Source organism: Anarhichas minor, unplaced genomic scaffold (genome assembly GCF_050575085.1).
Source record: "Anarhichas minor isolate MPS153535 unplaced genomic scaffold, ASM5057508v1 ptg000017l, whole genome shotgun sequence".
In the NCBI taxonomy this organism is placed as follows: domain Eukaryota; kingdom Metazoa; phylum Chordata; class Actinopteri; order Perciformes; family Anarhichadidae; genus Anarhichas; species Anarhichas minor.
In genome coordinates, this window is record NW_027466463.1 from 2,400,634 (window position 1) to 2,425,769 (window position 25,136).

The following is a 25,136-nucleotide window of genomic DNA, read 5'->3' on the forward strand; positions in this document are numbered from 1 at the left end:
TGTATCTGGGGCTTTTATTGTGAAGGATACAACGGAAGGAGGGGAAGAGGAAAAAGGTTCTTGTGGTGTGTAAATAAAATAAAGTGGTTGCCATCTTGGTGCAGACGACAAAGCCCCGTGTTATTATTTTATTACTACTATAAAGTTTAGCCGCAACATAACACTCGGCTACATGAGATTAGTTATATATTCATGAATTGCAATTTTCCTAAATGAGTCAAATCACAGCAACATGTCAGTGATGTTATGAGCCTGAGTGAAGGAGATGAAGGAGTTATTGGATCTACAGCCACAGCTGTTGTGTTCTGCCATCACTCTTAGAGATTGTACTACACACAGTACTGTTTCCTCTAATGTGATTTAGTATTTTAGTTTAGCGCTAGAAGAATGGAGAGTAGTTGGTCATGTAGCGACTGTGTGCGTCCGGCGTCCAGTATGCCACCGCCTCCCGAGATTTACAACTCACTAACTGTGAGACTAACCAGTGCTAAATGACCGGTCTAATACTATAGAAGCACAGACATTTGTTTGGTTATTTTATTATTATTATTATTATTTTGGCTATCAACTAAGCAGTTCCTCGATATTGAAACAATAAAAGGTGAAGCAAAACAGACAGGGTCGATAACACTCACAGCTGTGAGCCATGTCCTGAGCTAGGAGGTGATTAGCTTTTGGCATAAAGAGTGCAAGCAGCTCTCTGCTAACTTCAAAAATAAGCCAACCAGCACCTCTAAAGCGACAGCAGGGCTGAATAAATACAGAAATGTGGTCGTTTAATCTACCACAGTGAGGAGAGAGCTTCTCACACCATCATGTACGGAAACTTTGGGACATAAAAACCACGACCAACAAAGGTCAAATGAAACAGATGACTTCATTAAGCCTGGAAAAAAACACAATGTTTTTACAGGAGTTTGTAGGGATAGGGGGTTGTTAGGACGTTTGACCTGTTTCTACAATTCTGGCTATGGCCCTGGTGCTCCATATTATTGTAGTCAATCTGTTTAATGCAAACTGCTAACAAGCCACGCAGAGATTTACCTGCTTTGCCCAGAGAGAGAGAGTGAAAGATAGTGTGTGTGAGAGAGAGAGAGAGAGAGTGTGTGTGTGTGTGTGTGTGAGAGAGTGAGAGTGAGTGTGTGTGTGAGAGAGAGAGAGAGAGAGTGTGTGTGTGTGTGTGTGTGTGAGAGAGTGAGAGTGAGTGTGTGTGTGAGAGAGAGAGAGAGAGAGAGAGAGAGAACAGGACACGAGATGAATCCATCGGCCTTTTTTATTATTGATCACAAACACATTAGCTTCCACATCACCGGTCACTGACCAACATCTGTTGTTTATGAGGCTCTGTTCTTCTGCAGCCTTTGAGCATCAGAATACAAATAAAGATACATTTCAGGTAAACATGTCAAACATCAAATACAATCTCAATGACTTTGATTATCAGACTATCATGATTGCTTTTGTAAATCTTAACTGTGCCTCTGCTTGAACAGTAGAGCTGTATTTAACCCTTCCTGGGTTAAAACATTGCACATTGTGTCATTTTTAAATCGAAGCTAAGATATGTTGGGAATGTACTTTTTTTAACACAAAAGATGGACAAAGTTGTGACAATTCTTTCCCCAGTGATATTATTTCCTCACATTTCTGAATCAAGTAGTGATTCCAAACAATTCACTTTCAGTTATTTTAGGCTTAAAACACCCTTTGAGTTCTTCAACTGGTTTACAACATCAATTCACAGCGAGTGAGCACAGGGACGTCACAGATCAACAGACAGCTGAGCCAATACAGACATTTGATCAGTATACTCTTATTCAATAAACTGGACTTTATGGTAAAAATAAATGTGATTTTTGGATATACTGATCAAATAATGGGAGGACTGATTTTGCTCTGTAGTTATATTACAAATATTGCACAATGTTTAATCACGGCCTTCCAACTCCACATTATTTAATGTCACGTTACGCCGTCACGTTACGCTGCAGAAACATACAATGCCAACGTTTTTTTCTGACAACTAGGTTGACTAGTGAGGTGCGACCGTATTAATAGCCGTTTGTCTACTTCTGCCTTTAAACCAGATTGGTCTACCATGACACAGACCGTGCCAAATGTATTTGGTAAAGGCTATCTTTGAAGGAAAGCTGGCGGAGGAGACGTTATTACAACAGAGGTGAGGTGAGTGCTGAGTACAGTGACGGTACTGTGCCACAGCAATAGGAGCTCCAGTATGGGTACAGCTTGGCACGTGTGCACTGGAAAAACCCTTTACAAGGACCACATTATAGCTCAAACACAATAAGAGTTTCACAAATGATCACTAGAGGGTGACAGAGGGCTGCACTTGGGCTCATGCACACACACAAACACATACACAGGGGAGAGAAGGGACTCCGCTGTCTCATGCTGGAGGGCTGATCACTCGTCAAATCGTCCCTCCAGGATGCTCTCAAATGAGAAGGGGAAGAACTTGAAGCCCTGGCCACAGTAGAACTTGTTCTGGAACTCCACCCTGAGAGAGGAGGACAAGCAGGAAGAAAGTGATGGTGAGAACTGGGGTTTAATAAGCATGGTTTAATATATCAACACACAATGAAAATGGATGGCCAAGTACCGGTAAGTGTTTCTTACGAGGAAGAGCCGTCTCTGTATTTATCTGATATTTTTCCCACATTGGCCAACACATTGGACCCTTCTTACCCCACCAGGTAGCGTGACTAAAGGTGTCAGGATGTCTAATGGTGGTGAGGGACGACACTGGTTCATGGTCAGGACGTAAGAAATCAGTACATACATTGATTATATCCAGTGAAATTAAAGATGAGATTTCTGGATATACTGATCATATATTGCTTTGTAGTCATAACACAAATATTGCCAAATGTTGAATAATGGCCTTACAACTTTCCCTTGTTATTACTTTTGTTATTTGTAAATAAATGCATTTTATAACCCCTTCTTGTTTGCGTTCAGCTCAAGTTGAGCTTGACTTCATCATCTTTTGTGCTGCAATTCTTTTATAATTTGAATTTCTATTTATTTACTTGTAAATGTATTTATTTGGTATTTTAATCCTTTTTATCTATTTGGATCAGCACTTTGGTCAACTGTGGTTGTTTTAAATGTGCAATATAAATACATTTGACCTTGATGAGATAGTTTCTAAGTGATGTTACATAAATAGCACATTTAAGGAAACATCCAGCTTAATAACTAGATTGAATTGCTGAGAGACAGAACAAGTAGATCATTTGAAGCAGTTGTATGGTGCTGAATAGTCATGTGGATGCAGGTTGATGGCACAATGTAAAAGGTTCACTGAGAGTGGATCAGTACAGCTCCTCAAAGACTAGAGCTCAGTCTGGACATTTCATTATTGCTCAGTCTACCAGAGGATATGACAGTCAGTCAGTTGGGCAAGTTTGAATAGCTCTTTCATGTCAGCTGGTACGCTGGTTGGCCATGTTTCATGCTGTCTAGAGACGAAGACGATATCGTGTGGGTTAAATGTTTGCCACGTCAGAATGTATTCTGATCATGGGCATCAACTCTTTTTTTGCGCAGTTGAGAATGTTTTGCATACAGCTCTTTAGAAGGGGATACTTCAAAATGTGCATACAATTATGTGAATGGTATTTGGCATAGACTGTATATAAGTGAATGTAGCCACCGTCACGTCACCCATTGGTTTGTGTTCTACAACTTTTAAGCTTCGAGCTCAACATTTTAGCTGTCGCCATCTTGAGGGTGGAGCTAAGTGATCACAATGGTTACATTTAACTTTCATGAACTGAAAACACACTGTGAAAGGGTTAATGCTCTAAGATAAAAACACGGACAACTCTCAGAACCAACAACTCTCTGGCAGAGACCTGTCAATCACAGTAAGCCCGCCCTAAAGCATCCCCTGCTTTATGGTCTGTTTGACTCTAAATGGACCATCATTTACTAAATGAACATCATGCTGTATTGAAGAAGACTTGAAACTAGAGATTGAGACCATAAACTCATGTTTACAATGTTTACTGAGGTAATAAATCAAGAGAGAAGTAGAGAAGTAAAGTCTGTCTCAGAGGTCGAGACACTTCTGCATTGCTTCACTTTTCAGAACCAGAGGTTGCCGCCTGGTTTTGGTGGTAAACTAAAGTATTGGACAAATATACATTTTGACCTGATGATGGCACTATACGAAAAGTCAGAGCATCACCAAAGCTATTCCCATTCTACCCGAGGGAACAAGAATGTCTGAGCCACATTTTATAGCAATGCATCGGATAGTTTGATAATGCATTCTGAACATTAATCCCCAGAATGATGCTGCTTAAAATGTTGTCAGTCAGTATGTTAGCATAACTCCAAGAGGACAAAACAGTGTCTGTAGACAAAACACAAGTCTTTTTCTTGGTAGAGCTTGTATACCCACCGCCTTCTTGTTCAGACCATCATTACCTTTCAGTGACTTCCTGTGTGAGCTGACTCAAACCTCTTCACTTCTGTCATACTAACACTACCTCTGATGTGTAATGATTCTTTTTATTACGGCCAAAACAAAGACAGGAACACAGCAGGAGAGTTGGCATGTGTGACGTTCAGCTTGAGTGATATTAATGGTAATCTTGATGATGATAGAAATGACTTGGCTGTTACAGTATGTCTTTAAGGCGGGGCACATTCCATGAAGCAAGTCACAGTACAACCCTCCCACAGAGCAGCGGGACTATCATCTGCTCAGCCCACTCAAAATGGCTGATAGTGTATAAAAATGAAAGCTGATAATAAGAACAATAGTCTCTGACTTGTCAGCGGTACGTGACAGTGACTGGCTGATATATGACGTCATTAAATCCATTATCAGCCTTGTCTGTCAGTGGACTGGCTGTAATTCTACCCAAAGCTTTGGTCTGCATCAGAAACCGTAGACTCGTACAGCACGTACACAGAGCGCGCCTGAGTATTGTTTCCATGTGTTGTCTGGGCTCTGAGGCTCTGAGCTCACTTCTTATGCTGCTCATGATGTTGGAACATATTTTGAGACTCATACTGTACTGCACAAGTTCAAAGGAGTTATAAGTTGTAACTAATTACTTTTTTGATGCTTAATGAATCATAAATCATGTACTAAAACTCAATTGATCGGTTAGAAGCATTAATGAGAACATGGAGTGGACCAAAATCCATTTATCAACAAGTTATTAATAAGTCTTTGACATTTCATGATGAACAACCTTTAATGAATGCATTACTAACAGTTACAACTGTACACTTGCTGGATTATTAGCAAGTGAGAAACTCATGAGTATTTATTTGCGCAGTACTAACATTTAGAACAGACATACACAAGTCATGAGAGTTTAGTTATTAATGGCCTACATTAAGGTTCCTTATTAGAGAGTGGCAGCAAAATATATCTTCCAAAACACAGAGACCGGATCACCAGATACACTTTGAAGCTGCAGTGCAGAGCGTGGCGTGGGGGACATCCAAGTCTTCCCACATGCAGGAACACACATTTCTGGCAGACCGGATGCTTAGCGCCGAGCTAGCAGGAAGCCGAGCCTTTTCAAATCCTTGATAACACATCTCAGACATTTACACACGCCGAGACGGCAGCGATGTGGAGAGGAACCGTGAGAGTCAGTGGATGAGACATTTATTGGTAGTACGCTCTGCAACACGCTCAAGATTGCTGTGTGACTAGATATGGCTGCTGAGAGCCGGTCTCACATCACGAGCAACAGAAGAAGACTCTGCTGTGCTGCCTGCTCAGTCAGTAAAGATACGCTCAGTGAATATGTGGCAAAGACAAGAATCCATTGTGGGGAGCCCAGTGCTTCAGATCAACAAATAATAACAGCACTTATTAAAACACACTTTCTGCTCATTTCTGCCCATTTCCCCCAAATGTGATTCTGAGGTTTTAAATGAAGGGGTTCAAATACAACACAAAAGACAAGATTCTTTGTGACACCAGCAATCATCTTCTATGAGAGCCTATCCAGAGACTTGATGACGCTCAAGTCCAACATGATTCACTTCAATCACTTACAGATCGTCAGACAAACCTCAATGTTTTTCTACCGCACTTCATCTTCCGATTCATCTGCAGTAAAGTGAGGACCGAGTGTCGTACTCGTACCATGCTTTTACTTGAAAACTTGAAATTGACTGGAATCCACAGTTAGGACATTGTAATTCCCAAATCCTGACAACGTCTGATGTCTTCACCTGAGAGGAAAAAACTAAGAATGGATGTTCAGTTCCCTGCTGGTTCCTGGCCTGTGCGAGCGAGGGGAGTGCCCAGGAATGTCTCCCAGTTGTGGCAAATATTTGGCCTGCCAGAGGGCAACACTTGAAACGAGGAAAGAAATGAGAGATCCTCTCATCTGCACTGAGCTGTAGCTTACACACACTAGACGCCACTGACTGTGGTGTGTGTGAGTGTGTGTGTAACTCATCAGCATGTGCGTGTGAAGGGTGGACAGCAGAGCGGAGCGTCCACGTTGACTGCTGTTTACTTTGAACATGACTTTTTCCATTCGCTCGCCTCTGTGAAAAATACTCCACTACTCCTTTTTAACCTTAGCGGAGAGCTGTTGAGCCGACACACTGCTGCTTTATTAACAAAGTGCGCCGCTTCCAGACAGTGGGACACACTGGAGCCTGAGAGCTGCCCCTCTGTGGGCCACTGGAAGCTTATTCATTCACTCATGTTGGATAATGTAGAATCACGGTGATAAGGCTCCATTCTGTTCATGTCATTTGAACTTTCTCATTTAATTCACAGCTGATTTGTTACCTGTCTATGAGTATTACACCCAATACTGCATTTTAGAAATTAATTTAAAAAACAATCCTACTTATAAAATCCTATTCTTTGCATTTTCTTTTGTAACCGTTAGTCCCTCTCTCACTACTTCCTGTCTGTCAGCCACATGCCCATTGGTTTGTACTGGAGGACATCAGGCTCCGTTTCTTCTGTCCAACCTCTCTTAAAAACACTCTTTTTCAAACTTGTTACCGTACTTGTTTTTACTGTGTTTTAGTCATTTGTTCTTAACGGAGCATTGTGGGATGCCTGAATCCATCCTCCATAGAAATGGAGGGCAGCATTATTGCTACACTTGTTGGTCCTCTCATGTTGGACTGAGGACAGACTGGACGCTACACTGACTCACTACAGCTTCTCCAGGTATACAGGCAGTGTTACAAGACAGGACGAGCCGGGGCTAGCTGGTTAGCACAATACATAAACATATTCAACATAATGTAAATAATAACACTGTGTAAATAATGTTTTTGTTGAACTTGTTATGCTTTAAACACATTGGCCCCTTCACAAACACAGGGAATAGTGCATTTGTTGGGGACTATTTTCAGCAGTGGATTAATCCACATCTGGTGCTCTAGTGTGTATCTGGGGCAGCAGGAGTGTGTGTGGGATTGAGGTTTTGGTTTCGACCAGGGCAAACATTTCAGGTTTCTGGGCAGACGGTTCACATGTGTGAGATCATTAGAATACCTTTCTTTACTTTCACACTATGTGACCAAGTGGTACACACGGGACTGGGGTGAACTGTTTACAACGTGGAATCTTTTTTAAAGCACAGAAACATATCTTGTATCTGGTGGTATGCTGGTATCCATGTAACATCCAACTGGTGAAATATGATCTAGATTATGCGAGTTTGTGTCAATCCTGTACACCTGTTGCCATGCTACAAAAGGCAGCTGAGGCCAACCTTTAATAATATCTGCCACTTCCTAAAGGTATTTCACTACGAGTTCTTGTTGTCTCATCTGTCATAAATAAAGCTTCTGCAGCTGCTGATTTGTAGATATGGGTGTGTTGTTTGGCCTCGAGCCAATCTTTGGCTTTTCAATCAAAGCCGTTCATATTAATGCTGTCTGTGGTTCAACTCAGCTCTTTCCACTACAGTCTGGTCCGCAGCAAAGCTTCGTACAACAACACCTCCAGCCTGGAAATATGCAACCGGCCCATGAGTGAGGCAGATAGGTGGGGTTACACAACACGCACTGTAGGTTTCTTGGACTAACAACGCTGTCTGGATAAAAGACAGCTGGGCTCATAATGTGCAAGGTGGTTAGATCGCTTTCCACTAGTTTACAAGAACAACAGACGGACAGACAGAGTCTACTTAAACCTACTTACAACAATCAGCGCTGAGAGCAGCAGTTAAGCATTAACACCGTACCTCTGTCCAACCAAAACACGCTGTATATTCTCTCCCTGTCTTTGTTTATCCGTCTCATAATCATGACGGGAGGCTCTGTGCTGCTAGCAGACCCACAGACCGGAGGGATTCAAGAAAACACACGCTGACCCGGTTTAAAAGGAACGGTCTGTGGAACACAACTGCAGCATGCTGCACCAGATCCCAACTGGATTCAGCCACTAACGAGCCCACGATGAATGGATGGTGGCTGAGAACAGACAGACAACAGACCAGGCCTCTGAATAACATCAGTCCTTTAATTCAACCCTAGTATATGAAACTGTATGTTTTGTGCAGTGATAAAGCAGCACCAAACACTGCTTCAACGTCAGTGATACATAAAAGGGAGTATCAGAAGCATTTGCTGTTGTGGGGGTTATAGTAGCTGGATTATAGTCATTATAGTCCTCAGACAATCATTGTTAATCCTTTGCTACCTTTCACTTGCATCACTATCACTAGAAATCACATGTCTGCAGAGGCTGCTTAGGTGTTTCTTCATTCTGTGATTTTCACCCATGAACTACACAGGCCAACATAGTACACTCATACCACCCTGATCACCATGCAAACAAGCACTCTAGGTACTAAAGCAAAGCACTTCCAACACGTCACAATTCTGGTAAAGTATAGGAATTTTAATTGGGATGACCTAATAAAATATGTGAACTTGGGCAAAAAATGTTTTTAAATAAAGCATGTAACTGCCGGACAAATTAACATTTACAGAGTGAGACTAACAATTCACATCTGACAGCTGAACACTTCTGCTGGATTTATACCCCTGAGGCCGTGTGTCTATGAGCTCTGTGAGGACACCTCTCGCACATCTGACAGAGAAGCTCCGTGTATAAGAAACCATCCCTGTGTGCTTGTTGATCACTGGATTATACAATAATGTGCTCGGTACTAAAGGGATGTTTCCCTCTTGGGACACTGAACATTTATCATCCATCACTCTCACAACACCTCCTCCTCGTGTCGTGATCAGCGGTACTACGGTGTCCACATCTCACAATGTTGTTACTGAGAAAGAGATGGGCTCATTAATATGAATAGGATTCACCAGTTCATTAAAAGGATTCATATATATATATATGAAATATAATTACTGCATGGCTCTAATAATGGTAATCCCATGACTTGGCTTTGCCTGCGTGTCAGTGTAGTTTACACTGGAGCAGCAGGGTGGAGGTGGTGCCAGGAGGAGATGGAGCTGCAGGGTGTGAGGTTATCTGGAGGCCTGAGCGCTCACTTTTGTAAACCACTTTGGGTCTGGAATGTTTCATTTTGATAGCATTCCTCATGTGTACATGTAAAAGTGAAGAAGTGCAGCTTTGGCAGAGATGCTTGGTTCAAGAGGTGAGCAATGACAGACAGACAATCTGCTGTGTGTATGTTTTCTATTAATATGGAATTCATTTAGTCGGCATGTGAGAGGCTTTCTGCATGTGTTCTGTGCACGTGAGTGTTTGCATGTGCACACCTTACAAATACGCACATATATTATGCATTTAATAGCATGCATGTGGGCTGCATGTGAGTGGGCATGTGTGTAGGTATTTTCTATATATATACAAAAATATATCATGTGTGAGTGTGTGTGTGTGCGTTGATCTAACCAGTGCAGACGCAGGGCGTGCAGGAAGGCGGACAGCCCCTCCATGACGAGCAGGATGGCAACAGTGAGGGTGGCAAAGGCCGAGAAGATGATAGACAGGCCAAAGAACCCGCCGCCGCTCCGGGAGGACAGACCCAGGTGCATCACCATGGTCCAGAGCACCTCTGACAGCTCTGCACACACACACACACACACACACAGTTATGGCAACAGCAAGGTTCTCACCGAAATATACATGTTGATATTATTCCGAAATATAAATTGCAACCTCTTTACATATTATTTGACAGAATGTGCATCATAAAACTGCGCATGCTTGTGTGTGTTTGTGTATGCAGGCTTTTACTCACGTGCATGAGCCAGGCTGAGGGCCCAGAGACGCAGGTAGGAGGCTGTGTTGGAGATGCATCCCAGACAGTACTCTATGGTGTGGATGGCCTGGTGGACAGCTACGTCACCAAAGTCAAACTGTGGGGAAAGACAAGATGGTTAGCACACACCGACTGGTTATAGTCACATATTTTTGTGTCTATATATATATATATATATATGGTATATATGTACATATGTTATGTTTTACATGTAGAGGCATTGAGCTGATAGTAGTTATTATGACTCCACGTTCAAGGAACCTTCAGGTCACAAGCCCACTTCTCCTAACCTTCAGGCCACCTCTGCATCCACTGTGTTTCAAATTGAAACTAACTTTTGGGAACCTCTTGTACGTTTAGTAGCAGGTATATCTGTATTATTCAAGGTCATAACATGATTTGTAATGAGGTACTGCAGTGATTACGTATTGCACTGGCCTAAAGTCTCAGAACATACAAAAAGAATGGTCAGAATTGGTGTAGCAGAGGCCGAACGCCAAAAAACCCTGGATCCTACACTTCCCATAATGCAACTCACCCAGAGCAGGGACTTCTTTGTGTGTTGTAAAGCCAACAGAGTTCCTCCGTTCTCTCCTTCCTGCTTGGCAAACTCGCATCTTTCAAAAACTACACCCCCAGTTGGTAGTGTGTATTAAATGTATTTCTAGTCTCCAAACTCAAACCAAAACATCTGGTTCATGTCACTTCTCAGAGTTAACAAAGCCCCTCCAGAGCCACAGGAAACCTCATGCAACCATTTTCACAGGCAGCGTAGCACCAACTATGACATGTGAAGCCAGTGGAAAGCACCTTCCAGGATATTGATTCTTTTGTCTGCAGCTTTGCTCAAATGACTAAACTATCTCCCCGTAAGAAGGAATGTAACTACGGCTGCTGGTCTCTGCTGGAGGCCCCGAAGGAATCGGAGCCAAAGGAGGTTCTGGTGAACATGCAGGATTTTGTCTATTTTCACCAGAATGACAAACATTAAGAATAACTGTATAGAAATATCTTCTCTCTGATGGTCATATAGAGACTTCAGCATTAAACTGAAGTAACGGTTTCATAACCGGTTAAAAGTTGCTCACATGAACTTTTATATAAAAGTGAGTACAAATGAAACAGTTGTTGTATTTTCAATATGCTTGCTACAATAGTAAACATTCTTTTGAGACTTAAACAAAATCATTTCCAGAAAGTCATTACTGACACATACGTCATCTCAACACTTTACTTTCTGCTCCACACTCACAGAGGACTATCCCCCGGCTGTGCTACTCAAACAGTGGTAATAACAACTGTACAGTCAGCATGGCATGAACCATGGAAATGACTTGGAATGGAAATTCCGTTATCATCTTAATGAGGGGCTGCTTTGACCTTTGACCCCCGCCCGAGCCTTCAGCTCTGATCAGGCTGGTTTGAGTTTCTTTCCTTTTTTTGACCCTAGCATGATCACAGCGCAGGGACTTGTTTGTGTGTTGTAAAGCCAACAGAGTTCCTCCGTTCTCTCCTTCCTGGAACAAGACTAGCCTTTCCTGTATGGAGTGGGCAGGGGGGGGAGACATGGGAGTCTATTGCTCTGACTTGCTCTTGTTGGGTTTGGCTTTGCGCTGGCCCGGTTTCCTCTTTCCATGCTTCTCTTTTGTCCTTGGAGCCGTGAAATAGAGTTCATGCAAGCAGCACTCATTGTTTCCATTCAAAGGGTCTCTGACATAAGTGGCTAATGAAAACAACCCTGGCTAACACGCCGTACTGGCAAAATGCACCGAGGCCAGTGGCTCTGATCACAAATGTTGTGAACCAACATTTCAGCTGAGCAGAGAGTGTGATTTCATGTACATTCACAGCGTACATGACTTTAGACTTGTGATGAAATGGCTCAGTATAAACAACATTGTAGCTAATATTTCAGACTCGAAAATCCATCCTATCATTATTAGCGACCATGCTCCCGTAACATTTATATGGAACAGAGTTACCCTACATAAACTAGATGGCGCTTCAATATATCTCTTCTCAAAGACCCTCAGTTTGACAGTCTTATTAAAAAAGAGTGGGCGTCCTTCTTACAAATAAATGATTCCCCAGAGTCATCACCAACCCTTCTGTGGGAAACATGGAAAGCAGTTTTAAGAGGAATAATCATCTCATTCTCCGTTTACAAAAAAAAAGAAAGAAAAACAACAAGAAGCTGAACTGGACCAACAAATGGACCAACAAATCAACCGACTCGAAACCATTAATGCAAGTAACCCAACAACGGAAGAGATTTGGCTTTGGGGAATCATTTATTAACTGGGTTAAAATTCTGTACACTTCACCTTCAGCCACTGTCATCACCAATGGACAAACCTCACAAAGTTTCACACTGCACAGGGGGACTAGGCAAGGATGCCCACTCTCTCCCTCACTTTTTACCATTTTCATTGCAGCCATTCATCAGAACATCTACATAAAAGGAATTCAAACACTCAACACCCATCACAATGGGTATTTTTCCTTCCATCTCAAAAGGCTCAAGGACATTCTCACACACACACACACACGCACATACACATATACACACACACTGACTATATGATGTTTGCTAGCTTTTATCCCACTGTTCTTGTCATCCTCTTGTTGTTATGTCTATGTATTGTCTAATATTGTCTCTTGTCTTTCAATAAAAAAAATTTAAAAAAAAGAAAAAAAAAAGAAGTTTTAACTCCGGCTCGTCTCTGTCTTGTGGGTATTGGTCTTGGATCACACTTCATAATCTGTCCTAAAAGGCAAACATATTGTTCTTTGTGAGAGCGTCTGCCTAAAATCTTAATGTGCAATGAATAAATCTCAAGAATTTCAAAGCTATATACGAAAGTGATTGAACTTATTCTGCCTTGTTTCAACTATAGCGGGGCTTGTCACAGACATGCAGACGGACATAGATGGACATAGATGGACATAGGAGTACAGGAGGTTCACACAGGAAGACCACCACTTGGTACTACAGGCACAAACAGATCAGGCAAGACGGCATCCAGACATGTTAAGAAGATACCAAAACTCAGTTTCTTACCGGCTCTTCCTCTGCGTGCTTGAAAGTAAGCAAAGGTCAAAGGTTAGTGTCAGAATTCAAAAACCGCATCCATCCATCAGGTCCCATCCTACTTCTGCAGGTTATTTCATTAGACTGACTGCTGAGGTTGGGTTTCCTTTTGATTATTTGTAATGTAAATGTAATTCAATGAGACCTTTATCTCTTTCTCTCTCTGACTGTTACAAGCATTGATTTGTGTCATGTATCGCATTAGACACGCACGTCTCATGGGGAAGAGGGACGGAGACAGCGTGCAGCCGATGAATTGCATTGCATTAGCCTGGTAAGCTAACAGTCAATAATGGATGAAATAAAGCAAAATATAACTTTTTTCGGGTCTCGTATCTCAAATTTGGCACCTCTTGGGTTCGGTCGGGTTGGATCTTAAAGGATAACTTCTGATTTTCTTGTTCATACAATAATCTTACATCATATGTATGATTTATGAGATTAATTCAGATTGTCGAAGCCTTCAGAATGTGTTTGAAGGAGAGAAGGAGCCCTGCATCACTCAATTTATCTGGATGTTAACATTTTCTCAACTACTCAGTAAGATGTCCAACCTGACACTCTAACAGTTAACTCAACATTGTGCAATAGTAAATTCCATAAGCCTGTTGTTAAGTCATGGCGACATGGAATATCATACTCTTGCAATAATGATGACAGACTGCAGTCTCATAACAGTACAGTTATGTAATATGTTATCGCTACATAAACAACTCAGAGATGTATTATGTAGGAGACCTGGGAGAGCCTCTGAGTCACAGACAGAAACAAATCTGCCTGGTATTTTGAGAAATTCCACCCGCTGGTTCTCATGAACACCACCTCTCTGTTTATGTTTCTGAAATGGAAAGTCCATCTCTTATCTGCTGCGGTCCATCCCTGCCCCGCCTCTCTCTCTGCACGCTGTGCCCACATCGTCCTCATCTCTTGTGACTACTCAGGAGAGATATCTCTGATATGAAGGTAGAGCAGGGAGGGAAGCATGGCGCTGGTGAAGGAGCTGAGACAGAATATTTACATTTACTTAGCCGGTCTGCCGCGCATGCACGTTAGTTGTGCCCCACTGGCTAGCTAATGACCGACGCTCTGCACCGCTCTCATACGGCGGTATCAGCCCCACCCTCAGGTTAACACTGTTAGCGCTCTCTGCAAGTCTCCATGTTGAGGCAATGGGAATGCTCTGAATTGTGTATCGAGCACCTCTAACTATTGTCATCATTTCAGTATGATATGATCAATATGATTGATCATAAAGCAGACTACACATTCGTTAGTGAGCCAAATACAAGTGATTGTGATGCAACGACAAACACCATATAGGTTTTGGCATCGCATGGCCATCCCACCAGAACAAAAGATAGCATGGAAACATTTTGTAATGGCAAGCATTTTAAATACATAAAGGTGCAATCTTAAATACAGGAACCATCAGAATCAGAGGTATTGCAATATTTGGATGATGTTTCAGTACTATGCTGCACACAAAACATCAGCTGAAAAGGCACAGCAGGTAAAAGGCCAATGCGGAGAAAGATTTCGTTTGTATTTCATATGTATTGGCATATAGAGAATGGAAATAACCCATTCAATTATAGACGGATATCAAGCCTTCTCACTTCAATTTTAAAGTGACACACAGAGATACTATCAAAATGCAGGTCTGGGAGAGGATGGAACTGTAATCAGTGACGTTAGCTGATATATTTCATGGGCTCACCTCTTCTCCTTCCTCTGAGTGCTGGGAGAGGTGGTCATGGTCCACGATGCCAGTCTCATCCTCCGTGGGCCCGTTGCCCACCCGCACCCCTCCGAACTTCTGCGTACCCTGTTGGGTGAGTCCGGTGCATGATGAGGACACGCCTGTTTGCTCTAAAGACTGCTCTAGATTCTCTGCAGGGGTTTCTTCCCTCTTCTGGGACTAGATACAAAAGCCACAAGAGCTGTGTCTAGCTTAAAGCAAGCCTTGGGTTGAACGCTTTCTTCATTTACTTCATTTGTTGAAAGTAACAGGGCACCCCGTACAGTGAGTTAAGGCTTTCATTCCAAAATGAAAAACATCCACCACTTGTGAAACACAACGCTGCTCATTGGTCGAGTTAAATCTCAACAAACACAAATGAAGATTTTTGTAAAGTACAGCTTGTAACTGCAAAACCTCTAAATATAACTAAAATCAACATTTCCTGTTGGCTCATCGAGCGACCAGCAACATCCTGATCCAGTCCAGTGCTTTTGTCACTTGTCCAAAATGGCTTTTAATGTGCTTGACAGCAGGCTAGTTAGCTCAGGTGGCTAATTTGTATCAGGAATATCAGCTAGCTAATAACTTCATAGTCTTTGATAACTTAGAGGCAGGGTTGGTAACCTTCTTGATGTTGACATTCTATTGAAATTCTCTTTATATCCATCTTCAATCAATGAATCAAAGAAAGACAAGAATATCTGGTCTCCGTAGCTGTCACAGGACTGTAATAAGACAACTGAAGACACAAACTGCTACTTCACCCTCATACAGTAACTATGGGCGATGTCATCCTAGAAAATGAGCTAACCGTTTTATAAAATCACAACAATATCAATTGACAACCTTTTTTCAACAATAAGAATGAGACATAAACAAAATGAAAGGTAACCTTTGCTGTAATGTTAAAGACGGGATGTTCTAAACGTTTTAAAACAAGAACTTACTCAACGACCTACATGCATCGGCAGAGTCACATCACATCCTGCACCACAAAATCTCCTCAATACCAACCTTCGGACCTACACTGTCCTCTGTCAAATAATTGCAGAAATTCTCCAAAAAACAATCTAAAAAATGACCTGGTGCCAAAACGTACAACGTTTATATGTAGGACTCTTCCTGTGAACGTGGTAAACACAACCGTAATTCTTTAAAGTTAGTACTGATCTCTGGTCTGATGGGACTGCATTTCTTTGAGCTTTAAGCCGACCAGTGAGAGCAAAGAGAGCACCAGGCTCATATATCAGGTAACTCACATTCGTTAGATAGAAAGAATTTTGGTAAGAAGTCGTCAAATGTACAGCTAGAGTAAGAGGATACAAGTGGTAGACCATCAGCTGTTAGGGTGCCTCATTCTGACAAGTATTTCAACCAAATTTCCCACCAAAATATGAGCGTTTCCAAGGCAGGCTTTAAGCATGTTTCATGACAACACAACCAACCACATTACACAATACAACGTGCATTGAAATGAATGGCAGAATAGGAGTGAAAAAAAAGGTTATATCACAGGTTATAAATGTTAATCATCAAAGGTGGCAGTAAGGTTATAGGTGGGATCAGATCCACATACCAGGTGCATTTTCCACAGGTGCTGACGCCGAAGCACCATAGTTTTCACAATCAGCATACAGGGAACACATGCAAGGGCAATCAGCACCAACAAAATCTGGATCCCCATCTACAGATTCAAACAGAGAGAGGTTAACAGGGTGTTGGTGATGTGTAGCAATGATCAGAAGATGCTAATTCCCCGAACACATCCTGCTGAGGCCTCACTCCGTCCTCCCTCTCAACGATGGCACTCTATTTTTCTCCTGTTCGACCGAATACAAGCTGTCCTTTGCTTTCCTGCAACACAGGTACTTGTTACAGTTATTTGTTGTTTTAATCTAACAATAGTAATATGCTGATCTGTTAAAAGGTGAGTACACTTTTCTGCAGAATGAGAAAAAAGCAATCTCATGACACAGGTTGGGCAATACCTTAACAACTAAGTAAGCCATAACTGTAAATGTGCATGATACAGAGAAGCTTTGGTGTACCGTTGATTGGTTGACAGCAAATCACATTCCAGGAACAAAACTATTTCTAACCAATCATATCAAGAGCAGACAGCCCGTAACAGAACAGGCATAGCAGGGTTGGTTGAGCTAGCTGAACACACCACATGTTTTTAAAGCAGACAGATGGAGGAGATGAGCACGTCAGCACAGACAGTGACAGCTCAGCAGTCACAACCTTAAACGTCCAGAGCTGTTGTGGATAAACAAGGTAATACAGCCCACTCTCGACCTGGTAGACCTAGTAGTCTAGTAGTTTTTAGAGTCCAAAAACTTAGACAAAACTAGGTAGACTGGTAACTCTGGGCAAAAGAGTTCTCTGATAGCATCTCCATCAGGCACTATATGTAGCAAGAGCCGGAATGTTTAAACTCCCAGACATTTTTAGCTTCATTTCAAATCCAAGGGCTGGAATAGAGCAGAAAAAAAGAAACATACCATATTACTGTCCTGATACTTTGTGGCTACACTGGTGGTCTGGCTAGCAGAGTAAAGTAGTTTGAGAAAGTGATGATCTGAGTTCATGTCGGCAAGAACAACCCCTCCAGAAGTATCCCCGAGCGAGGCACTAAATCCCTGCCAGCGCCAGGGCTGCTGTTCTGTAGAAACTGACCTGTCACCATAAGACAAGTTAAACTTTTCCTTCTCCATAGCGATACCTGAACTTGCGTATTGGCCGATAGACAGAGTATCGATCCAATAATAATGCGTCAAAATACCAACGGCGTTTTACTGGCGTTTTCCAGTGTTAAAATGTTGTCAAATTCCTCTCAACAGAGATGAGAAAGAAGCGAGACGCCTCATGCCATCATCGAGTCCGGATGCAGCAACCGTTTTATTTTTCTGGAGTGAGTCATCTCGCTTCTTTCTCAACTCTGTTAAAAGTTGCACATGCTCAGTACCGATGGGGCAGGATGCACGGATCGGTTAGCGAGAGACACATGTTGTTACCTGATCCAGCACTTCAGGCTGTATCAGAGGCATTTCTGGTACGGGTATCAGTACAACTATTTATGATATATATATAGCATTGTTAATTACTATTAATTAAATATACTATTATTTGTGTTGGCTTTGAGCTGCTGTACACCTCACTACTAGGGTTCAACCATACTAGTGCATGAGCGAGGGGCAGGGAGCTGGGAGAGGCAGAGGGAGCACCTGTCCCCTGTAGAGGGGCTTGCTGGTGGGGTCGCTGTAGTTGAAGAGACACATGTTGATGAAGTGGATGAGCAGGCTGGGCGCGTCCTTGGAGGTGAAGGCGTCATAGGCCGTCCACTTGTAGAAGACCAGCAGGGCGAGGTAGCCAAACAGGCTCGCCATGAAGACGATCTCGGGGATGAAGCCCAGGAAGATGTTCAGCGGCTTCTTGAAGTACCTGGAGAAATTCAGTCAACAACACAAACAAAGCAGATTGTATAGTAGTGCTGCTACTGTATGTCGGTGACAGAGAATCACTTTGCTTATGTTGGCCTGCAGTGAAAATAATTGTTTCATCATACTCCATCAGTGTAGTCGTGTATCCATTCAGATGGATGTAATAACTGTGTTAGCTATGGGGGCAATGTGGACATAAGAAAAGTGAAAACAATGTTTTAAAACTTGAAACAAACAAGGCTTGAACTTTGGTATTTCAGACCAATTTAAGTAGTTTGGATGTTTTTTGGAACCTTCTCTTTCCCTCTCCTCTCCTGCTCCCCTGCCCTTAGACGTTCCTCTCCTTGCCTCCTCTCTTCTTTCTCCTCTCATGTCCCTCCCTGAGGCCTCCTGTCCTCTTCTGTTCCTAAGTTTGATTAATGTCCCCTCTTTGTCTATCAATGGAAACAAACACGTAATAATCTTAAGAATTACCAGAAGTTTTCAGTGACAGTAACAACAGCTGTTTTTTACGAGCCAGGATAGACTACTTGCACCGGTGCAAAGAAATTAATTCAGGTTACATCATTTCATCCGTCTAGATTTTATGCACATGCATATTATGCCTGCCTGACTTTCTCCTCCTTGGGAAATATCAGAGTGACCTCATTTTCTGAAAAATTGTGCCGTTAACTAGGATGAACTGGTCGGGCTTCACGGGTAGAATAACAGACGTGTTGTGCAGCAATAATAACCAAGTACGTATTGAGGGAGGTGGATCAGATGATTGATCACAGAATGTTGTTTTCTTTTTTTGCCCTGGTGGCAAAGATTTTGCCGTGGTGGCCACCAGAAACCAGTGAGTAAACCTATTAAACCAGAGTCATAACTCAAACGTGATCACACAGCAATCCTGAGTACAAGTATACTGCTGGGATCAGTGGAATCCACTCCTCACATTGAACTGTTCCTTCAGTATCAGCAGTAATCCAGGTGATTGCAGTCTGAATATCTGCAGTCACAGAGCAATAAGGACCTGGAGGATGATGGTATAGATTCACCAAAATGTTAACAGATATTCCAAAAAATATTCCGGGAGCTCACTTTCCCTGTACATTACCTGAAGCATGTACAAACATTTTCATTCTAAAACTGGAGAGAGAAAATCCAAGAAGATGATCTGCTTGTTTTACACCACTGGTACATTCTTTGACAACATGTCACAGCTCTGCCCCTTCTCTCCTGTCACTCTGTCTCTCACCCACCTCATCAGCTCATCACTCTCACCTGCTCACTCTGCTGCACCTACTATTTAGACCCCAGTCTCACACACACTCACTGCCAGAACGTTCTCCGCATTATGCCAGATTTTCCAGTGTTTACCCTCCGACTAGTTTCCCGTTGCCGACCCTGCCTGTTTGGACTTCTCCGCCTTGCCTCTGCCCCGGTAAACCACTCAGCCTTCTGTCCCCGACCACGAGATCCTGCCTCTGCTTCCTCTGGTTTCTGTCTGCCTTCTCCCCTGACGGCTTGGCGTTCCACCATGTGGGATTCTACACCTGTGCGTATCCTAGACTGTTACCTGTTGTGTGTTCATTTGAGAATAAAGCTTTGATTCCAATTATTCTGTGTGCCTGTCGTACTGCTTCTGAGTCCTTACCACACCTGTTACACAACATAGATACTAGCAATATGTTAAAAACCTGTGGACATACAGGCTAAAGCCTCAAACAGAGAACATGTACAGTGCTGCTTGGCAATTGATGTCATTTCTGAGGAGTTTTAGGGCCTCGGTAGTCAGATCTTCCTCAAATGACCAATTTTTTGTAACCAACCTCCTTTGGTTCAAACTTTTCTCTCAAGCTCTCTTTTTTCATTATTCACACAACTACTTTCATCACTTTCTGAGCAAAACAATTTCCAGTAGTGTAAACCATTCTTTTCAATACATCTGGCCCCTTTCGTAGGCCTCATGCCACATCTTCGAGTGTGGCCATTCAAACCCGGTACGAACCCTTTTGCCTGTAGTGACTATGCTTTAAGCCTGTAGAGAACGGGAGTGAGAACTGAGGACACCAAATGGTGCAGGTGTTCAATTCCAGCATTGTGTCCTACGTACAGGTGGTTGAAGAGACTGAGAGACACTCCAAACAGCATGTGAATGACACCCAGGATCACAGACATCTTCATCTTGAATGAGTTGAGGAAGGTCAGCTTGTTGGTGGCAACATTCCAGATCTGCAGAGATTACACAAAGTGAAATGTTTGAGGGCATTAGGGTGTACTAACGTAAAACAAATACATTGGGATAATCTACATATTGTTTGCTCCTTTGTGTTAATTATTTTGGTGATTCAGCCTGCTGGTGCCTACAGATGATGCTGATCTTTAAAAGCACCTCTTAGATATACAGTTTCATTTTAGGGTTAAAAAAGGCTCAATCATTTTCTAAACCAGCTGGGCACTGTAGCTTTTCAAAGACGTTACTCAGACAGCAGTGAAACGGTGCATACGATGGGGACTACTGTGTATGTGTACATGTAGAAACATGTCACCCAGTGCAACAGTGTGGCTCACTGATGTGTTTTTAATCACTTTGGACAACAATGGAGCTCTATGACACAGAGGAAGAAGATATATCAGGCTCTGATACACACTTTGTTTGCCCTGTGATTCTTACCACAGAAAACAACTACGATCTACCTATTTCTGTTTTTCTAGTGAGTGTACGGATTTTACCGGGTCAATTCCGAGTGGATACGGCCCGTTGAAGACACCAGGAACAGCTGGGTCTAACTGTAGAACTCCATTTGCATCAAGTGTCTCAAACCTAGGACAGAGCAGCAGGAAATGAATCAATGTATTGACAGGAAGCAGATTATATACAACGACCAGCAATACATTTTAGAACATGAATCAACCACATAGAGTACAGTAGTAAGATAACACATGACTGTCGATGCTATGTTATATATGATGAGAGAACATACATAAGGTTCCTGGAAACCAGTGTTTTACACCAGCAACTAGTTGCTAGCGTAGCCGTAACAGTCTTTTAGACGGAGCACAGTACAACCACTTCAAATGCAAAAAAAAAAACAGTGAATTATTTCATGACAAGCAACAGTTTGTCCATTAACCAGTTCTCTGTTTCTCTGGCTATAGCGCAGGCTAATGGGCAGATCAGCGAGCACAGGTTTTAGTAATGTTTCTGTAGAGGCACGATGGTTCTTAACCAGGTCAACCTCACTGTGACAGCAAGTCTTAGGAAAGTCACCGCACCTGGCTGCTCGCCAACAAATGGCTCCAACTTCCCCAAAACCACAAATTGTCGTTTTTACATTTCTGTTTGCTTAGAAATGAAACAGACATTCAATGTATTAATTAGTGAGCTTTAGAGGTGTTGGTCTTTATGCTAAGCTAGGCTAACCAAGTCCTGAGTCCAGCCCTATACTTAACACACAGATATGAAATTGATATTCATCTTCTCATCGCACTCTCAGAAAGTAAACAAATATACATACTTCCCAAAATGTTGAACTATTTCTTTGATATGTTTTCACAAATTTCATTGGAAAATATTTACAAAAATACGAAGGCGTGGTGCCCCCATCTATTTTAACTGTGGTAGAGAAAGTAACTACCAGTCCAAGCAGAGTTGGGGACTTACGTCCAGTTGGCTCCTTTGGGGCCAAACATGGGCCTGACGCTCCACCCAGAGCCGAACATGTTGAGTGACTTGGAGAAGCAGTCGTTGTAAATGATTCCAGTGTACATGGAGAAGAGCCCCATCAGCAGGATGATGTAGCGACCAGCAAACACCATGTTGAAGATCTACAGACACACACACACAACTCAGAGATATCGTATGTGTCTATGGTGCGAGGCTGAACTGTAAAGCTTCTCATTACTCTGGTTCTGGTTTTTGTCTCACTGTACCTCGTTGTCACTCTTCTGGGCGACGAGGCGACTCTCTCGGATGACCAGGTAGAGGGCAGCACAGGTCATCAGCGCGCCGTGACCCATGTCGCCAAACATCACCGCAAACAGGAAGGGGAAAGTGATGATGGTGTACGGAGCTGTAACAGGAAAAATCACATTATCTTCATCACAGAAAATGACTGAAATATGAAATGCATTTACAATACATTTACCACTTGTGATTTATTATAAACAGGTATTTGTGTCTGCACAATCTGTGGAAGGAAAGTGAGAGAGAATTAGATGTCGTGTGTGAAGGCCTTTACACACTGGAGGTGTTTTTCCTCTTCGTTCAATTCATTTGAACTTCAATATATTTGTTCAAACTGTTGTCTTGTGATAATACTTTCACACAGAATGCAAATATTTGGCAAAAAAGCAACACATTTATTTTTCCAGAATGAGGCCACAATTTATGATGTTGGACAAAAATAAAAAGACTGGTTGGTAAACCACATTGTTTCGTCAATTCTAGTTTGTCCTATCTTAAATAGCAGTTAAACTACTGTCAATGAAACTTAATAAACATGTGCAATTTTCACTGTAAAAGGAAATAGAGGGATTAGAAAGCTGCTGCAAGGCTTTGAAGTTGAAATATCTGTGGCAGCTTAACCCAGTCTGTTAACACTGCGCTGCTGCTGCTGCACTTCCACAAGTTTCAGTGATCAATAATCAAATTTAAACTAATAAGATGAGTAATGAATTGAAATGCAGATAAAGGAATTCCTGTGTAACCTGGATTGATCTCCCGGTAGTTCCCGATGCCGTAGGCGTCGACGATGTTCTGGAAGCCTGACGTGAACTTGTTGGTCTTATTGAAGGTAGGTGGAGTCTGCTTTGTCTGCATCCTGTTGAGAATGGACGGCACCGTGGAGCCGCTCCTCTCCTGTCAAATAAAACCCCAATTTATCAGTCACATACTGCCCATGTTGTAAGAGTAAGACCAGAGGCCTCCACACAACCTCATGACTTATATTATTATTATCAGTATTAAAGTCCACCTGAAGTGAATACTCTATACATGTATGTATGTATGCTTGGTGTTTGTTTTGGCTTTGCCACTTGTGATTTGATTTTACAAATCTTTCTGAAATGATACCGCCCAACATTGTTCTCCAATGGAGAAGCATTTGTATTGAATGGCAGTGTTGGTGCAATCACATTACAGTTAAGTGTGCACTTCAAAGAGTGCTGCAGGAATGAGTCCTAACACTCAGAAATGAGTCAGCACCTCCGATTAATTCAGTGTGGTTCTTGAATGGGTGTTTGGTTAAGTGTCTGAAATAAGGTCTGTGGTTCACACAAACTGAATAGATTTATAAGTTTTGTTCTAACAAGTGGCTACATAAGACTACCAAACGTCGTCCCTAGAACACCAGTCCACCACAGCTTAGTGGTGGTGAAGTCATGGCCATTACATTTATGCTTCAACAATCATAAAAGTGGTTCATATGTGCAGATTATCTTGCTGAACAAGGCTAGGCTTCCGAGCTTCCACTTTCTGAGTTTAATACAAACGTAAAGGTTCTATATTATATAATTCAGAGAAGAAGATAATTCTGTTTTGTTTTCTTGTTTATTGTAAATTTGTGTTTGTACATTGAGAGCGAAGTGGAAACCGGAGTCAAATTCAATAAAGCTGATTCTGATTCTGAAGTCACTTTCCTTCTGTGTGTGTTGTAATCCCAGATTCTCTGTGCTTTGTTTACATAGCATGTGCATGTTAGTGCATGCTAAATCACAAATCCTGCTATGGCGAAGGCATGACCCGCCGTACTCTGCCTCTGATTGGCTGGTACCCGTTGCCTTCGTTGGTTGGGTTGGTTAGGTTTAGGTATGAGGAGTGAGATTGGTTAGGTTAGGTTACTGTTAGTACCGTTAGCTGCTAACTGCCGGCTCAGAAGTCTCTATGTTTAGAGCCGTGTGGAGGCAACAGATATGCTCTGAACCTTTAACAACACAATGGGTCCTCAAAGATGTTGAATGCTGTAAAAGGACAATCACTAATTGTATAAGGTTTGTCTCTATTATCGATGCCAGAAATGAACACTCTGAGGATTTCTTCAAGTGCAAAACAGTTTTTTTCTCTTTTGAAATGTGAGCAAAATTTAGAGACAGAGCGTATCTAAGAACTGCCCTCACCAGATGGGAAAAACAATTGGTCACTCTCCTTTGACTTCTATTGTTTGAAGCTGCCTCCGTGACACTTCTGTCTGCTGGCGAACAATGGAAAAATGCCTGAAAGCTGCTGTGTGGTGGGTTACACTACCAACAGGGTAAAGTACACACAACTAAGTTTTTATAAGCTGCCAAAACAAATGATGAAATCTGACGATTTTAGCTGGCAAAGGCATTTTGTTAGTGTTTCAGCCGGTGGTTGCATATTGTCTTCACCGTACGGGCTGTATTATCTTCAGAGTTTTCTAATACAAAAGGTGAGGAGACTGTAACACAGCTCAACACTAGCAGAGATGTTCTGGCTGGATACTGACATTTCTCATAATATTGCTGTGTTTAGCAGCACTTGGTCCAATAGAGCTCACAGTAACAGGAAGCAGAGCCACAGGGACAGCGTCAATGAAGTGGAGATTTTACTAAACATCTAAAAACATCCTTCATTGTTGCCTATGACTGTACAGATGCAATGTGTGAAGAACAAGAAAAAAGAA

At 42.2% G+C, this 25,136-nt stretch overlaps 1 protein-coding gene across 13 annotated transcripts in view; it reads right to left on the reverse strand.

The window, feature by feature from the left end:
• Nucleotides 1-1,762: 1,762 nt before the first annotated feature.
• The window catches only part of atp6v0a1b (ATPase H+ transporting V0 subunit a1b), a 32,465-nt gene continuing 9,091 nt past the window's right edge, over nucleotides 1,763-25,136 (reverse strand). For 5 of the 13 annotated variants that reach the window (XM_076093171.1, XM_076093173.1, XM_076093176.1 and 2 more), the window contains 12 exons: nucleotides 23,203-23,353; nucleotides 22,426-22,565; nucleotides 22,157-22,320; nucleotides 21,226-21,316; nucleotides 20,606-20,724; nucleotides 18,292-18,508; nucleotides 16,641-16,748; nucleotides 15,041-15,148; nucleotides 13,294-13,311; nucleotides 10,212-10,329; nucleotides 9,863-10,034; nucleotides 1,763-2,518 (listed from right to left, as the gene is read on the reverse strand). In XM_076093171.1, the coding sequence (XP_075949286.1) occupies nucleotides 2,425-2,518; nucleotides 9,863-10,034; nucleotides 10,212-10,329; nucleotides 13,294-13,311; nucleotides 15,041-15,148; nucleotides 16,641-16,748; nucleotides 18,292-18,508; nucleotides 20,606-20,724; nucleotides 21,226-21,316; nucleotides 22,157-22,320; nucleotides 22,426-22,565; nucleotides 23,203-23,353 (1,500 nt within the window). In that variant the 3' untranslated portion in view covers nucleotides 1,763-2,424. Of the gene's footprint in view, nucleotides 2,519-9,862; nucleotides 10,035-10,211; nucleotides 10,330-13,293; nucleotides 13,312-15,040; nucleotides 15,242-16,640; nucleotides 16,749-18,291; nucleotides 18,509-20,605; nucleotides 20,725-21,225; nucleotides 21,317-22,156; nucleotides 22,321-22,425; nucleotides 22,566-23,202; nucleotides 23,354-25,136 lie in introns of all 13 variants that reach the window. The other 8 variants (XM_076093170.1, XM_076093172.1, XM_076093174.1 and 5 more) reach the window with 4 other exon arrangements.